General features: G+C 44.2%; 1 protein-coding gene across 1 annotated transcript in view; it reads right to left on the bottom strand.

The window, feature by feature from the left end:
• Positions 1 to 18,494, bottom strand: part of LOC144115214 (nose resistant to fluoxetine protein 6-like) — a 53,109-nt gene that overhangs the window by 18,967 nt on the left and 15,648 nt on the right. The window contains exons 3-11 of the mRNA XM_077649492.1: positions 17,638 to 17,758; positions 13,386 to 13,473; positions 10,603 to 10,697; positions 9,747 to 9,920; positions 8,782 to 8,875; positions 8,539 to 8,640; positions 6,902 to 7,067; positions 5,068 to 5,150; positions 1,390 to 1,512 (exon numbers count right to left, since the gene is read on the bottom strand). Of these exons, the coding sequence (XP_077505618.1) occupies positions 1,390 to 1,512; positions 5,068 to 5,150; positions 6,902 to 7,067; positions 8,539 to 8,640; positions 8,782 to 8,875; positions 9,747 to 9,920; positions 10,603 to 10,697; positions 13,386 to 13,473; positions 17,638 to 17,758 (1,046 nt within the window). The remainder of the gene's footprint in view (positions 1 to 1,389; positions 1,513 to 5,067; positions 5,151 to 6,901; positions 7,068 to 8,538; positions 8,641 to 8,781; positions 8,876 to 9,746; positions 9,921 to 10,602; positions 10,698 to 13,385; positions 13,474 to 17,637; positions 17,759 to 18,494) is intronic.

The following is an 18,494-nucleotide window of genomic DNA, read 5'->3' as shown; positions in this document are numbered from 1 at the left end:
GAGATTCCCAGTTGTGAATGTGCGTCTTTCTCTTGATAGTGGTCCTGGCCTGGTAATTTGTTGTATGCGTTGCTTTGTTTGACTCTTTATGCGTGGTTTAGCAGCGTTCAATGGCATATGTAATACATGTGCTTGCTGAGCTGTTTTTGTTCTGACCCGTTTTCTGCATCTCCGTGTTTTTTTGCAAAGATTTCTCGGTGACAATGGCCCCAGTCATAGGAATACTGCAGCTGTACATTTTGAGCGATAATTATCTGTGGGTAAAAATTATGCGCCAGCGCCGTATTTGTATTTTTTTTTATTGCGACAGTGTACCTGCTGACATAGTATTATTGGCAGATATAGATACACATTGGGCTCTCAAAGGAAGTCTAATAAAATCCAGTGGTGCGGTCCAGATACCCAGTCTTCAATATCCGGCGATCACTCCCCCCCGGCCGACCTGTGTAGGTGTATCTGCCGGATGGCGCACAAAGAGGGGCAGGTCCAGAGCAAGCGCTTAGTGTCCGCCTCGCAGACAGGAGCGGGACTGAAGGGGCAGGAGTCGCCGAAAGGGGCATGGTACTGTGCCGGTCACGACCAGGTTAACGCTGGGATGAGGGCGACACGCTGGCGTAACCTTCGAAGCAAGACCTCTTACCAGCGCGCAAGACCGCCAGGGAGGTCGGTGCCATACGGTTGGAGAAGTGCTCTTCGCCTTCGCACCGTTTCTCTTGCAAAGGCTTTGCGTATTGTTGGCTGCCTCCAAAAATGTCAGAAATGCGGTAGCGTCGCCCGCCGGCGCAAGCAGCGCGATTATGCTCTGCATGTTATACGTGGCTGGCCTCCTTCAGTTTCTTCTTAATAATCGAGAGCAGATGTAAGGCGCGAAGAACTTTCGCGCATAACGTGTGCTCTTTGGTGGTTTAAAACGCTGAAAATATGTAGTTTTCATCTTCCCTATCTTCGAAACAACCTTACCTGCCCGGAGGTATGATGTATAGGCATTTAGTTATCTTAAACTAATTGGGCTATACATACCTGCTGCCGTGAAAAATTTATGCTGCCCATTTGACCCCGACAAATCGCTTCATGATCTTGGTGGCCAAGTGCTTGGGCATGCGCCTCGCTTGCGGGAGGTGCGGGGTGCGATCCCCAGTGCCGCCGGGTACCCACCGGTGATACAGTGGGTACAAGCTTTCCCCTGGCCTGGTGCTCGGCTAGTAAGGGGTGATATGCTTGGAAAATGTGTCTTTGACCCCACCTTGAGTAATCGAAAAATAACTTGTGCCATGGCGCTCTTTTGACATAGACGCCCTTGCGCTATAAAATTCCATAATCATCATCATTATGATCGTTCATCTGCATTCGTAAGCAGGCTGCTTGTAAGCGGAGCTTCTGGAGCCTTACCTGGCGTCATGTGTCCCCAGAGTCACAGAGTATGTGACTCCCCACTTATAGATCTGGTACGATGTAAGGCCGCAACAGAACAGCGCCACAGCACACGACAGCACGGACGAAGTTTTCGGATACCTGGGAACACACGCGTGCAACAGTCAGATCACTTGAAATAAACGCGGCCCGAAAACAAAAGAAGGGGGCTCCACAAAGAAGTTTGATCCGTGGAACTAACAACAGGCGGGCAAAACCACTAACACAGCAAGGAAGGTAGAAAAGCAGTATAGTACAAGGTAGAGAGTTAAGTTGAGAGGTATATGATGAAATTAGAGGTAGATGCTCAGACGTATAAGCAACCGCTGCGGCACGAAGAAAAATTCATAGGAAGAAAATCGTTGCTAATCGAACGGACAAGAAATCGGTGCGTTGACAGAAGTAATTTGAATTTAACACAATTTCAATAAGACCTGCCTTGATATTCATCTTTATTAACTTATTTAACATAAATTAGTTTCACGTGATTTCTTTGAATGCGTACTTCACAATGATGATTGTCTTCCTCATCTAAAGCGGAAAACATTCCCTTGAGCGAGATCCTGAACTGCCGCGATTTTCACCTTACTGCTAACTCGTTGGTCTATTTCCACGTTTACTTTTCAAATCAAGGCTAAGGCGGCAATTCATGATTCTTCTGTTCCCAACATTTCGATCTGCCTAACGCCTCTCCGTCCAGTGTTATGTTATAGGATAAGCGATCCTATCTCTGGATAACAGCTGAAATCTGTAGAACTAAATCTATGCAACGCCAAAGGCTTAGGCCCTCTTTGTGGAGTGAGCGCCTCAGACAAACGGCAGCATCATTTCTTCAGGTGGAGCACTGAAGACTGAAGGTGATGTTTCTTACATTTGACGAACATCCATCCTATGGCACGACCATTGCGTGTACTCACTTACTCAAACATTGCATCGCTTCTACAACCAAGACCCATGGTGGCCAACTCGACTCAATAAAAGCAGAAAAATTTCACTGTGGCCGGAAATTTGGCTCATTCTCTTAACGACATATTCGAGACGAAAATAAGTTACATAAGTTTCTTTGAAACAACCAGCTGGCGACAATTTTGTGACCAGAGCGGTCACTGAAATCATGCTGGTTTGCGTTCGCTTCGCAGGCTTTATGCTGCATCTTTTAACATCGCCAGAAATGCGGGACAGCGCCTAGCCAGTGCAGCTAAGCATAGCGGCTAATCACGTTCTGTTGTTTAGGTAAAGGCACAGCGCGAATGAGAAAAGAGGAAAGAAGTAGAAAGACACAGCGCTGTCTGACAGCCTGAGGGAACACGACCGCTCCTTGAATGTGCACCTCCCAAAAGCAATGTGGCCATACATTGGCTGTCATGCGAAAACTGCATCCCTGCTTTAAGCCCGAAACCATACTGTACAAGCATAAGTACCAGCATACGCGGGAAATCGTTGAACTGCTTATGATTCATCGGGAGCAAGACAAGTGCGTCAGCAAACCTGCTAACAGCGCTGTGTCTGTCTACTTCTTTTGCCCCGTCTCAGTCGCGCTGTGCGTTTACCTAATGAACATGTACCGAGTAGCTCAAGAAAGTGCCTACGTTCTGTTCTGCAGCCACTAGGTCATTCTTATTTCCTCTTACATCAAAGGTGATGTCAACGCGCTAGTTTTGTGTGTTCAAAGGCATGCAACACGTGGTGAGCAGCCAAGGGAACTAGAAGCACTTGTCCCAATTTCCAAGTAATGGGAACATTAGCACTCTCAGCAATTCAAATCTACTCCCTGAGCTACCAATGAAGTAATTTGATCGTTGGATAGACCGGCTAGCATTTCAAGGCATTGACGTCTGAGACAGTGCCGAAATATGGTTTCTTCGCCAGCAGGCACGCTCATTCTAATGACATCCGCGTTCATTTCTGAGCCCGCAAGCGCTCCACTATCTGCACACGGAAAATCATTCCGTCCAGTGCCTATCGGCGCGACAGAAGGTCACTGCGACAACTGGCGTCTTCGGCTTAACCAGCTAAAGTTGCCGGTATTGTGGCCGACTGGATGCTCGTTTGAGTAGGAAAGAAGGCCAAAGGTTTTCGAATTCTGTCGTTTGTTGTCGCTTCGTGCCAATTTTCGTGCACGTGAGCTACCCTCTCGGTAGCCATCGGTATGCCTCAACCTTGGCTCGACTATGATACGCGTCTTCCCTACACTCTAGTTGGTCACCTTGATCGGCACATGGGCGGTCGCCACCGGATAACAGACTGATCTGAGACTGATTCGAGCTCGTCCACCGAGAGTAATTCTGTAAAGTTGGTCATTGTACGGCACGTCTCGCACCACAGAAAATTTAGGTTGTTGATAATATCAAATGAATTGCTACGTTCACGCTTTGGAGTTTGTATTTTTCATCTTGTACTCTAACTGCAAGAAAACAATGCACAGTACACTGACGGGTCGTGCTATCTAAGCAGCTCAATGAGTGGCTCCGCGGTCGCGTTACAGAAACAGTGTTCAGGTACACGACGCGGTTTGCGCGCCTTCTCTTAACAGTTCATGGTAAATTATTCAGAAGCCAACGTCTCCATAAACGGTAAACAGCGTACCTGGACTCGAGAGTGCTCTGGCCAATCCCGACGGCGAGACGAAAGCTAAAGGTCCAGGCGTGTCCCGAACGCATCTTGACAAGGAAGCCGTATGAGAAACTTCGTGAACGTGGTCCATGGAGCTTTCACCACCGAATACTTCGTGTTAAGTAGAATAACAGTGACCCCACTGCACAGTTTATTAGGATGAGCTGGATAAGTATTGATAAGAAGCTTCACGTCACCGGACCAGCTGCTGGGTTCGTGCTGTATAAACGAGTGCACTGCTGAGCGCCTACTGCTCTATAGCCCTAGGCAAAGTAAATTTTCCTCTACACTTTATAAGGTCTCTGAACCGCAATAGAGACACAGGAGTATACCACTGCAGCCTGGGAGCTACAATTGCAACGAGCGATGTGGCCTTCTATCGACTTACAAGACTGTGTGATGCACGTAGGTACAATCGTAATCAAAATATTACGGGACGCGTGTTTTCGGAAAGGTGTTTATTGCGACTCGTCCTCTCTACGCAGTAGCTTGGCAGTGTTACCAGCGGATAGAGTATGCACGTTACCTCATACATTGACGCATTTCAGGGAACGGAATTACGTGATTGCGCTGAAATAATTTTTTCCCTCATACTTGTGTCCCGTAAACTTTTGATCGCGATAGTACACACAAGCAGGCGTATACTTGGCCAAGCGAAAAACAATATTTGTCGTGGTTCCTAACTTAGCTCTTCTCTTTCAATGTTTGGCAACCAAAAGCATCTGGTCTACAAATGGTAGAGCAGCTGCTATTCCTATGCGCACTACGCCCACTGGAACGAAGTGAGGTTACCCATTTATTCTATCGTCTCTGCAAGATCCTGTGTCTTTGCTTCATCTGCTTCGACGAGCTCATGAGCCCGGAAATTCGCTGTCGGCTTTGAATAGATTTTCGTATCGGTTTAGGTATGCTTTAAAGAGCGATTCCTAGTCACCTGGTGGAAAGGAAAGGTAAAACACTTCATGTCGAAGAGCACACCAAGAATGCGGGAAATATGCGTGTAAGAAAGCTTTAGAGTACCCGCTGGGATACACAGAAGCTTACCTTAATATCATCAGCGCCATGGGAAGACCGATCACGATAAATATTTGAAGGTCAGCGCAGACGTACCACAGGTGGTTCAAGCACTGCAACGCAAGTGTGCGCATTTTAAAATGGCGGTGTGATGTTGGAGCGATAACATTATAGCCGAACAAGGCGTCTGTTTAAGAGCAAAAATTTTAGGAGCGACTGTACTCCCTATCTGCATTATGGCCGTCGTGATTTGAACCACGGACACAACAATAAGAAATAATCAAAAGAAGTAGGCGTATTTCAATGCATGTTACATACAATTCCGCAGCAAATAGTTTGATCAGAACGCAAAACATACTACGTTCCTCTAAGTGCTTCTTGTTACGGTCCTATTACAAGAAGCAGATGAATAAGACGCCGACTGTAATACGAAGAAGGAAGTCATAGAAAGATGATAGAAGACAGTCAGCTTCACATAAACGTGGCCTCTCACGACAATTCCAGCGAACCTTTACCTACTCCTTACCATACCCAGTCATGTCTCGAAAATAAACACTTCCGTAGTCTTGCATTTTTGTGTGACATAGTTCTAGTAAGTTTTTATTTCTCATCATAGTAATTTTTGCACTTTAACTAAACGCTATGCGAGCACTGTGTTCCTTTATAAGGCTTTACTTAGCTATACCTAGCCCCAACAATACGCATTGAATTGTGTTGACAAGAGTGAGACATCAGATAATTTTATCAAAGCCACTGTCGTGGTTCCGCTAACCTTCACCTAATGCAAAGAGGCTCCAGGAAAACCCAGAAAAAAACAATGAACCCACTCAAGTCTGCAGTTTATCTAATTTTCTCATTACTTCCACGTTCATCGTGCTTATCACGAAGGGATTATCACGAACTACTTTTATCTTCCGGCGCCTCAAAGCACGTTCTTCTTTTTCTGGTGTTCTTTTCGAAGTCGTGACTCCCCAAAGGCGTCAAAAAGCGGCGCTTATTTTGTCATTTTTTTAAATTCTTATTCAGTGGAAGGAGCGCGAACACTGAATAGGCACCTTCCACTTTACGATGTCTGCTGTCCCGTGAATTCCGAAAGAAGGCTTAACGACATCGCACCGGCATGTGCAAATCTTGCGTGACTGGGATCACTTAGGCTTGAGGGTTACGTAACTACACGGTTCTGCGTATTCGGGAGAGAGGAAAATAACCTTCATACTGGCTTAAGCCGAGGCGAAATCAGCGAGCGAAGCTGCTTGCCCAAGGTAACACAGTGGTGGAGGGCGCGCGCTTCGTGTCAGGTCATCTCGGGACGTTCCGGACGTCTATTGTTGCTACAGGCTCAGTGACAGGACTGACTAAATTTCAGACGCATTGCGCGTAAAAATATCCAGTTTCTGAAGGGTAATTATTCTTTCTTGCCAAATCTATATGCCATGCTAGCAGATTTACTCAACCTTTCCCCATTTCATCATTTGAAAAAAAAAAAATACAACAGGATAGCTACAAAATCACGAGGTGAAGATGCAATGTACGGTAATGTCACCACTACGCTTAAGTATTTGTACACGCTCTCTCTTTTAGATCGCATACACTATTCTGTTCGGAATTGTTCCCCTTACGATTTACAGTCTTGGTTACACTGTTTTAAAGCTTTCAGAATGGGGCGCTTTTCTCCGTTCTTGAAGCGTTATTAATATAAAAGTGTTTTCTAATGAAATCATTCAATAACGAACAACGCGAACACTTAAATTCCAAACTGTCTAGCTCACTTTTTCTTAGGTTTCACACCTCTCCTGGATTTTAACCGAAGAGGACAGAGTGAGCATAGCTTATCTGCAGAGCACGTATCGCTGTTCGCACCCACCATGAGGTGAAGTGGTAGGAAGTTGTTGATGAGTGCTGGCACAACCCAAGGTTTCTGGATGCAGTTATGCACGTGCAGGGCCAGGCTGTCCTGGTCGGCGGGGCCATCCACCAAGAGCGGCACGAGGTAAAAGCACAGTATCAGTGCCATTGAGGGCAGCATGACCCTTAGGGGTGAGAGAACAGAAATGTTAGTGCGAATGCAACGAATCAGCTGCTGTACAACGAAGCCGCAGTCACATCTTCACAAGCTTTAAGAAACCGGAAAAGGTGTTGCACATCTATCTTTTTTGTTTTTCTTCGCGGCAGGGTCCCTAGAAGAAAGGTGTAGTTTCAAGAACAATGGTATTGAAAATTACTTGAGCAAACAATTCAGCGAGCTAAATTTCTTCGACACCACAGACACTATCTGGTACACTTATTTTAACTGTTTCACTGATCGAGATGGAACAGAAATGAATGGTATCACAGCTGTACGGGACATATGGCTGAATGGCTTTTCCTTTCACGTGTTCTAAGTATGAACAAACAAAAAGCGTCCCGCAAATTTCATTTGACTTCCGCTTCTGAAAAGACTTTTCGCTGCTTTCGCTTCTCAGCATTAACATACCATTGATATAACTTGAAGGGCAAAGCTAATTATTCAGCTCATGCGTTCATCAGAAAATTGATTAAATTATCAATCAATATCAGCAATCAATTCTTCGATTATTTCTCCCATCGAGTAAAGTTTAAAGCAAGGTTGGTCTGTAACTTAAATAAACCATTCGGATATCACACTTCGGTCCCACTGCGGACTGCGTGAGTTTTCAGACACTCGTAATGCCGGCGGTGAATATGATAGATGTCAGATTAGAAATATATCGCAGAACAGTCTGTCGGCACTTAAGTTTGATCTTATCTAGAGTCGAGCTCGATCAGCACTTGCGAATTCACCATTGTTCTCGCTCGCAGGGTAATGCAAGAAAGCGAAGGAAAGGCCGCAACGATGAAACTTTATCAGTAAATAGTCGTGAACTATGTAGTATAAGGATGACTGTTATCAATCCCCGAAAGCATAAATGCGTTTTAATGACTTGACTCATAACAATTTTTTCTAGGGCCTGCTCCTTCAAGCAAAAGGCACTAGAAATGTACAGCAGCCCTTGTCGATCAGCATTGGTACCTACAACGAAATGTCTACAGCGAGACTATGAAAAGCACCTGACCTTTCTTCGTATCGGTGGTTCTTTTCAGCTTTTGCCATCCAGAACGGGACAAGGACGTTATTAAACCAGTGTGATAGCAAACGCTCTATTTGTTATAGTGCTTGATCTTCCACAGTCTGAAAGAATGATTCGTGCAATACCTGTCTCATATCACCCTCTGTTGCACTCACGTCGCGCAGGGAGTGCACGGATCATTTTCGTTAAACCTTTTCCCCTGCTGCGCTCTGTTTTACGGTCGGTATTAATGGTTCAAAAAGTACTTTACATAGCTGGGAACAAAATGTCAATACAAAACATACTGTGCACGAGGTACAAGCTCCTCGAGCATTTGAATTCTCACGTCGCATTGTGCGGTACTTCAAGATTAGGCCCGACAGAAACGTCGAATGTCGCGGAAGCGCATATTGGCAAGTTAATTTGGAGCAATTACCTTATGTATCTTTTTATTACACCCATCAGGTACACCGTGCCTATGGCTCTCCTCCTGGTTGGGTTTTTGGGATTGGGCACCGCGAATGGCAGGACAAAACCACTGTGAAAAATAAATACATACATATTTGAGAAGTGACGCTTTGTTAGAAGCCTTACAGGTTTCATTTTTCTTCAAGAATTTGCAAAGTTTTTTTCTATATTCAATTGTACACACACAATGTATTTAGGAAGCAGAAGTTACCTTAAAAAAAAGAAGGTGGAGACACTTAGCACGGCGTTCGGAAGTACCTGTGCTGAAGTTTTGGAGAAGATATCTAAGAGAGCAAATAGATCGTCTGTAAGAGAAAAGTTTTGTTAGGACAATGTTCCCTCTGCAGATCCGCGAAGAACTAAGCAGCGTCTATCGTGAGTATAGAAACCCCAAATTGTGTGCTTTGGAATTGTGTGTTTTAGTTCAGTGAAACAAGCATTACTTACTTGAACACGGCTGCAGAAATATCGCTAACAGGAGCCCTCGCCGTTAGATGACGTTCTACGTCGCACTCGCGCTATTACAGGACGTGCTACGTCCACCGCTATGGACGAGGGTGGCGCTGGTGAACATTCTCAAGGTTCGCTTACACGCAAGACATAAATACCCGCGCGAAAGCAGCATATTGGACAGCCGTCGCCGTAGCCCAGTTGGTAGAGCACCGGACGCGATATTCGAAGGTCGTGGGTTCGGATCCCACCGACGGCATGGTTGTTTTTTCCGCTGCTTTATAAGTAATCTTCTTTAAAACCAATTGATTGGCACTACAAATTAAAAAATAAATAAGAAACTTTCCCCTATGCACCTTGGTTTCGGTGACTGTTGGCTTCCTTAATATGTATATATATATATATATATATATATATATATATATATATATATATATATATATATATATATATATATATATATATATATATATATATATATATATATATATATATATATATATATATATATATATATATATATATATATATATATTCTTCCGCCTCACTAGTGCTATGTATTCTTCTTTCTTTCTTTGTATCATTCTTTTCTTTTTTTGCTGTGCGTCATGGTGTCTGTCATGTGTCCGTGTAAGTAAGCACACTGAGTTCAATTATTTTGAATACCCACCGCAGTTCACCGTACGGATCAAGTAATTGGCAGTGCGTAAACTAGTGGTGTGATACCTGCAAACTCGATCGGCATGATGATGAAGGCGTGGCCGTAGACAACCCACAGCACCAGAAGCACCTTTAATCCAGCAACAAAATTCAGTGGGTTGTCATGTACGGCTGTCCTGAGCAGGGCGCGCATGTTTTTGATAGCCGAGAACATCAGCAGTATCCGTAGAGGTACCTCTGCTGCGCATAGTGGTTAGGAAAAGCAAAGGAAATCAGTGAGTATATTTGTTACATTTCGCATTGTTTCACTGAGCAGCCGTCTCCTAATTCCAGAGACAAATTTCGAGAAAGGGAAACTGGAGCTTGTGTTGTGATAATACACAGCGGGAAGAATGTAATTTCAAACAATAGGTAAGGAAATGCCAGAAATGTTTGCTTTGCGAGCATGGTAGCAAGCTATTGAACTCATCGGAGCTCGAGAGAAATTCCTGTTAGAAAAATAAAATAATATGCGCTTGCTAGCATCGGTGACAAAATAAAAGGCCAAGGCCTAAATAGTCGAGCGCGAGTAGCACCATGCCCTCCTCCCTCGCTTCCACCCCAACCTCCTGCAGTGCAAGAGGAAATACATAAGAAGCACCTCTACCTCGTAACATCAGTGGGAAAAGCTTTAATCCTCCTACACAAAATGAAAAGTACGCTATTTTTTCCCATCTTTATCATCTTTCTTCTGTCTTTATTTTATTCACATTTGTCCCTGCGTTATGAGCGATTGTGCTTACTAGCTAGTGAAGACACGTGCCTGGCAAAGGGGGGTTTGCGTTCTTAAATATATTGTTTTACTAAGCGGGACTATAAGTGAAAATAAATAGGTTGATAGCATAAAAAGCTAGCATTTTCTTATTCAGCACTTTCTACTCACGTTCGTGTTTCTTGCGAGCGACTGGTCTCCTCATTAGCAACCACTCCACTGCGGTGGCAAGAACTACGAGAGAGGCGAGGCTACATAGGAATGCCCTGTAAAATGACGTCATATCAGGGCAAAGCACAAAATAAATACTTTGTTAAACATATTAAGGAGATGTAAATTTGAAACGCAGTTCAAAATGAGGTACTGTGTAAGATTTTGTCTTAATACGTGCCTGTTCACGAAGAAAGAAAAGATACGCAAGATAAAAAAAATCTCCAACTCCTTAGCTGGTTATTTCTGGGAAGTGGATCTTCTCTTCGTTAAACACTTCAGTCAACTTATTAATATTACGATAAGCTATATGCAGCACCAAAGCGGTCAATATTGCGCCATAAAACACAAATTAAAGGGAAGCTGAAGCACTTTTCGAAAAAAATGACCTCTCTACGTCATTTTATAGTTTTTAGTCCACTGAAACAGAATATCTCATTCAAAAAGAGCGGAAATAAACGCACAAAGCTGTTTTTTAGAAGAAAACGCGCCCCCTCGCCTCAGGGCCCCGAGCGAACGCCGCTCTTGCCCGCGATTGGTCGGGACCGTCGTGACGTCATCCACGGGGATCTCCGGCCGGCACCGACGGCGTTGCTGCGTAGCGCGTTGCTTTAGCGGGCTTTTAAGGACTACGTTTTGAAAATTATGGATAATTCAAGTAGTGTTGAACAGTTTGGACTTTCACCATGCATGTTCCAGCCATCAGCAGCTTCAGAAAACGGCGGAACCAACGACACCGCGGAGTGCGCCGGCAGCGAAAGTCAAGTCTCGACATTATCACGTGTTGGAAATCTCGACTGGATGGATGGGTGGATGACAGTTTTTATTTCCACCGGAAATGAAGACACCTTACTACTCACCGCCCCCGGCACGCAGGCCTGGAGGGCGGGGGCCGAAGCCTCCGGGACTAAAGGCTAACAAAGAGACTTTTTCTCTTTGCAGCATCAGCCGCAAGGCGGATTGGCTTCTTTCTGCCGAGCGGGTTCTTCGCTGCGCAGCAGGGCTTCCCAGCTTTCTCTGCTATCAATATCTGCGTCTACTCTGGGGTAGTCGGCACCTTCCCATATTCTTTGCTTCCGGGTAACCGTGGAACCGCCGGACTGTCGGAATATGGACTAGCGCGCGCAAACCTATTCCGAAATCGTTGAGAACTACAGACTAAACAGAAAACTGGCGCCACCACCTAATAAGGAGCTAATAGAGAAGCGACCGCATGGCGGCGCCTGCAAGCCGGAAATTTCATTAACCCAGTATGGTCCTTTCACGTCCTACCAGGGTAACACGAAAACCAAATCTCGACTGATACGTATGTCTTGCGTAGGTGCATGCGCGTGCATATCTTTGTGTAGGTGGCAATAAGTGGCAAGTGGCAATAAAAGAAGAAAAAATCGCGCCGAAACGTTGTTGTGTACCGCTGCTGCATGAAAGCCTGGCCACCAACTTCTTGTAACACCTGTAAACATGGTCTAAATCAGATCACCGGCACGCTTACACGAGTCGCGCGAGGTAAAGCATTTGTTTATTTATTTATAGTTACTTGCTTAATTACCCCCGAAGGCCTTTTAGAACTACAAAAGAATGCAAAACTGCATGAGTTGGAGTGGGTGCACTGCTGTACTACAGCGCGAAGAGACGAGGCGGCCGGGAGGAAGCTCCCGTGTGCGCTTTCCTTCTGTCGCATGTTCGGGCTACTGTTCAACCATGAAACTTTTGCACTTACCCCCGTGGGTTGTTTTCTTTTTTTTCGAGCTGAAAACGCTTTTCAAAATAATTATGGCTGCGTTTCGGAGCTCGCAGTGCTGCTCATTAAAACTAGTGTGCTGCGAGATGTAGTTGCTGTTGTTGCGTATCGAGATAACGAGCAGAATTACTTGTGGCAGATATATGCGTACCGCTGCTCGACCACTTTGCCGTTCTGAATCAAGGACAAACTTGTATGAATTCTGGCGCCATTGTAGATCGGCAGCCATAACCAAGCGCTCATGAATGCAAATGTTTGCTTTGCTCAAGTATACTAGGCTTATATAATCGCTTTTTTGTTCCGTTAGCTAGGTGCGGCTGCATGTGCTACGCGCTGATGAAAGATTAAGAGAATTGCTTGTGCTGCCATGAGGTGCAAGCAATCAGGAAAAAGCAAAAAGGCACACAGTGCGTAACGAGCTCAAAAAAGTTCGACTTTGTGCCTCAGTAAAGCATTGCTGGAAGTGGCTTTAGCTCAGCATGGATGTGAACCAGCTGGAAAAGGCAAAGAGTTTACAAACAGGTAAGAAAGTAATATAAAGAAAAGAGAAATATTGCTGCACATATTTTGTGCAGGCAGTTTCGGCATTCTGCGTACCACCAGGTTGTCTGGTTAACGTGTAAGAGGCTGGGGGAGAACAACCGACGGATTTTACCACGCTGTGTGCTGAGCGCTGTTCGAAAGAAGTACCATGCCAAAAATGGTTAATATACAGGCTTCACGCATTACAGGGAACGACGGAACAAGAGAAAGTAAACGGCGATGGCAGAAGATTACGTTGATGTGTCGTTCGCCAAAGTGCGGGCCGCAGCGAAGCAAGCTCTGTTTGCGGATAGAATCAGGAAAAAATTTACACACATGATTTTCAAGGTCCTTTCTTCCCAACCGCAGCGTTTCATGCGATTTGAAAACCGTTTCAGCTTCCCTTTAAGATTTCAAAACCGTTCTTGTTCTCTCTAGTCTGCAACTTCAACTCTTGCTTCACGAACGTTCAATAACTTACACTGTGCCAGCTTGTAGCGTGGTCATTTTTTTCGGGTCGTTCGTGCGGCAGCCTTTCACCTCTGTTGTGATGCCGTACGGGGCAACAACTGAAGCAGACAGGAGAAATAAAAAACAAAACAATATGGCTTACAACACACCTAAAGCCGGTGAATTTCAAAAGCAAACCTCCAGAAGGACATTTTTATTTTACCATCCCCATATTTTCTCCTAATTAAAGAGACTTTGGCATGCCAAAATAAAGCTCATGCTGTTTACCTACGACGTCTCTGATACTGTCTCCACAAACAAAGAAAACGGGTGAGCAGTTACGTAGCTTGTAAGCGCTGTTGTTTCCCTCGGTAACCCACAATATTGCATTCAAAGATGCAAAAATCCCTCAACAACGGCGTCACTCTACTTCGTTTCAAACACCGCGTTTAGAACTAATCTGTGTTTAGTTTTATTTGAATAACCAGAAACACTGATTTGTTTCTCGCTGATGTTACGCGAACAGCTTCCAACTAAGCTTTTAATATCATTCGCTAGTTTGGGGCACCACTACTCAACATAACTATTATAAGTTGATGGTATTACAAAACGAATGCTACGTATTTTTGAAAATTATATAGGAGACATCCGCAATTTACACACTAGGGACCTATTTGCAAAGCACGACATGATCATGGGCAACCAAATATACTTCTATAAAATAATTCAACATATACACGCCACACACATATACGAAGATCTCGGCGTAACAGTTGATCACCAGTACGGTTTCAGACATCACACAAGAAGGCTACTGAAGGTTAGAACAAATTACGCTAAACAGTCATTGACCTACCAAACAATCAATATTATAAATAAACATGAAGGCATAATAAATCGGACAGATAACACTCTTAAATTAAAAAGAATGTATAGAACTTCTTTTGTGAGAACCGCATGCGTTCCGTAGACCGTTTTTATTATAATATGAGCATTTTCTTCCTGATTTACGGTTTTTCTTTTTATGCGCCGTGTGTACTGCGGCATCAGTGCTCACTGAATGCCTGTAACGCGCTGTAATTCTTATGAAGTTTGTCTGGGCACATGATATTTGTGAACTGTGTATATGAGTAGTATTGCTTGTTTTTTTTTCCTGGCATATTCTAAGTCATTTTTGTTGGATGTCGAATGGAAAACCTAAATTTCTATGTCGAGTGCACCTTTTTGCTACGCTGTATGAACAAAACGGGGGCAGAGACCTCGTCAGGCTGTATCAGCCTTTAGTCTCTGTCTCCGCAGGACACGCCCTGAGGATACAATGTTTTTGATTTGATTTTGATTTTGATTTTTCCTCTGAAATGTCGACGATAGGAACACCTTCGAAGATGCGGAGCAAGAAAAGGCCCTCGTCTGAAAATGGCTACCTGGGCTGATTGTACGAAATAATTTTTGTGAATAATTAGAAACATCGGAAAAGGAAGTAGCCTTTTGTCTTCATAGTATGAATAATCCCCATAACAGAACTTTTAGCACCCGACACTCAGCAGCGTGTTGGCGATTGTTTCCTTTCTTTTTTCTTGTCTTGCTTTTGATGCAGGGCGTAATGATATGTTGTGCTCGTGTTAACAGCGAAGCAAAGTGCACGCATATAAACACGCCTAAAATTTAAAACTTAGCTTGTTTCTCCATGTTTACGTCTCCATCTTATGTTGCAGTTTTAATGCGTTCTAACATGTTAGTATATCAGCTATTTCAACTTATTCTGCTACACAGTTAGAGCTGCCTCTCATGTTTTTCTGGCAATAAATTTGTCCAGGTTGCTGCAAATATATGATTTGTCTAATATAGTGTCTGATATATCTGGCATGGCGCAGAAATCATAAAGACAAGGAAACCTGGACGAACGCTTCCAGCTTGCAAGGCTGCCACCACACGCTGCGTGGCACTTAACACTCAGAATCATCGCGGGAATTTCGAATGTTCGGTATATCCTATTGATTTTCTATGACCAATGGAAATAGCTGGAGGGAGAGCAGGAAAAAATTTATAGTTCGAATTCTGCAGCGAGGAAGTTCAATACTGGCCGCCAACCAATAACGCTAGTTGCTGATGTCCTACAAAGCTGGGCATGAGTGATATTCTGGCCGCTCAGGGCGTTCTACACACGTCGAGCACTGGCTGAATTAGCACCGTATAAGCTTGAGCACCGTGTCGAAGCAGGCGTTTGCTTTATTGGCACTCAGTCCATACTGCATCAATAAGCGCGGACCCTCTCGATGAAATGTCCAGACACTTTTTTTAATCACGCAAGTTAAACTGACATGCCCACACAATATACGGATATCACATGGAAACGAGATAACGCGAAAGGCCCGTATGTGCCACACCCCGAGTCCGGTACATAGTAGCCAGCAAACTGTTGAGTTGAGCTGAAAACAGCAGCCACTGAAGACACAATGAATTGTCTCACTGCCTGGGAATTATTAATGAGGTTCATTTCCTTCAAAACTTTCAAAGAAGTGCATTAAAATTGCAAGTGTCAATCCTCAATTGCATCCACTCAAGCGCAGCCATATGTCTGGTAAGGAAAGCTACACAGCTTCCCCAAAACTTCGTAGTTGAAGAAAAATTCGTCCTGGTCTGAGTCTCGAACCCGGGACCACCGCCTTACCGTAGCAGTCGCTCTACCAACTGAGCTAACGAGGAGGGCTGCACATAGTATGCACATACGGTATGCACATAGTAGGGCGAGAGCGAATTGGTCAACAACTCGAAACGGGAAAAATCTGGCCCAATGTTTAGGGGTATCATCTAAGATGAAGTAGATTTAGTAATAATGGAGTAATTACTCATTGACATCCACCCACGCGTAGCCATACGCCTACAAAGTGAAGTAATGCAGCTTCCACAATGTAGCCGAGTGGGGGATTCCCCTAAACATTCGACCAAAGAAGTGCATTACGTTGTTTAAATCAAATTTCTAGGGAGTGTTAAGAAATTACTTTTTTACGAGTAGCCGAAAGCGCTACTAAGGAAACTTCTAGTTGCAGTTACATTCGTGTGCTCAGCATGCAAAAGTACTGTTGCTAATTTCTTCACGAAAGTGCCTTGACATGCGTTTCACAATGGCTGTTTGCACAAAGCGCGTGACCATCACGCAAAGCGTTTTCACAAAGCGCGAGACCATCACTGTGCCAAACGCGGGGCTCGACAGCTGCGACCGAGCACGCTGTCACTGGTATCTGCGCCGATGGCATACATCGGTATGGTATGTAGTCCGCAACGTCCTGAAAGTGCCTGTGGGCTTTTAGGTTTGCCCCAGCGGTGAGCTTAATTTCTACCGCTCCGAGTGCTCCAATGTGTACAAGAATCGCACACAACACGAGAGTCTTTTGCATTTCGCTTCCATCAAAATACGGTCGCCGCGTAGTATGCTTCGGTAGCCGATAGTGAAACACTGAAAGTTAAACAACCTGAGATCATTATTTGCATTTACTTAATATTCACAACAAGCTTCACGTTAAGTAGGTTCTGTGCGGTGACAATTCGTTCGAGAAATTCACGATGCAAAAGTTTAACGAATACGTATAATTACGCACGTATCTGAACAATCCGCAGCTTGAGCTCATACATTTACTCTGTCCAAATGCATCGAATATTCTGCACGAGGACATTCCATCCACGTAATGTCAGTGTCGTGCCAAACGAGCAGCTCTCGCTCGCGTCAGCGACAAAGTGCTGTAAAGAATTTCTAGTTTGGTGCTAGTTTCTCCGCTTTTCGTTAGCTCCTACAACTTGCACGCGGCTTTAGATTATTTCGCATCCTTGTTTTCTTAATGAAAATACCGATTTAATTTTAATCTTTACTTGCTGTGTCGGCCTACCATTTTGCCTTTCAAGCTCGACTCCTCTCATTTTTTATTCACTTATCCGCTGTTGGTATAGGCGATACATGGTGATTCCCGCGGGGCAGGAGAAAAGGATGTTATTAGTCTCCTGACAAGGCCCTTGCCCCTCTGGGCACAAACACCGCGCAAAAAATACACACAAAGTGATTAGCTCTTATTTTTTGGGTGGTAGTAAGTTAACCGTGATTTTTTTTTGCCTCCCTCGACCCTTCTACAAAAATAAAGCAATCGTACTTTTTTCCCGAAGAATAAATATTAACCCTTAGGGAATGAAGCTACATCATTCTACAGTTGTAGAGTAGCTTAAGCCACATTAGTATCACACTTTATCCTTCGGCTAAAAAGTGCAGAGAAGAAACCATTGGAAGGTCTTACGTTTCGTTGTGATGAACTGCAAATCATTCGCCGAGCACGTAGACGGAGTACATATCCCAAGTCTCAGGTTTGGATTGCTAACCTTTTCGTTCGTCGTCCCATTGACAAGGCTGTACGTGTCCTGTAAAGCATTGCATAACCTTTTTACATACCTTGGCAAAAGGAAAAAAAAGGGGAAGAGTAATGCATCCATCGTTCACGAGAGTGGGAATAAATAAAATCTGATGTTTAGATTTAATCGGAAAAGAAACGACATCGGATGAGTGACGCCTAAAAAAGAAAAGGGTATTAAGAGCCGTCGTCTATTGACAAACGCCGAAACAACCACTCTGAACTCACAGAAAAAAACAAAACAAAATTACTCCTCAGTGCCCTAACGAGCCATATCTCTGTTTGGGAGCCATACCGACAGTTATATATCTGGGAATAAATAATCAACGCATAACGTGTGACTAGAAGACTGCTTCCAATATTAAGGTGAAATTTTCTGCAATTTTATGGAACATGCTTTTTGGTTTCGCATCGAGCTGTCGTGCCGCTATTCAAGCGTAAGGCAGGGGTCTTAAAGTCTGTTTTCGAGCGTACATCGTGATTAATAATATATCCGCTCGAAGTCGTCAAATCACCCTTGTTTACTTACATTCAGTTGAGCCGTTGAACAAATAAGGAGGGGTTAAGGCGGCGCGCGCTATTCTTGTAGCAGATGTGAACAAAACACTCGAATACTGACAAGATGTTACGCTATACTACACATCTACAAATGCACACAAAGTACATTTCACAACCCAGCACGTAAGTAATGTTTCTAGAAAATGCTTGTCGTTCCTTGATGGTGCACAAAAGAAGCTTTCCAGACA

This window comes from Amblyomma americanum, chromosome 1 (assembly GCF_052857255.1).
Source record: "Amblyomma americanum isolate KBUSLIRL-KWMA chromosome 1, ASM5285725v1, whole genome shotgun sequence".
Lineage (NCBI taxonomy): Eukaryota > Metazoa > Arthropoda > Arachnida > Ixodida > Ixodidae > Amblyomma > Amblyomma americanum.
This window is presented reverse-complemented; position numbering and strand designations above follow the sequence as displayed.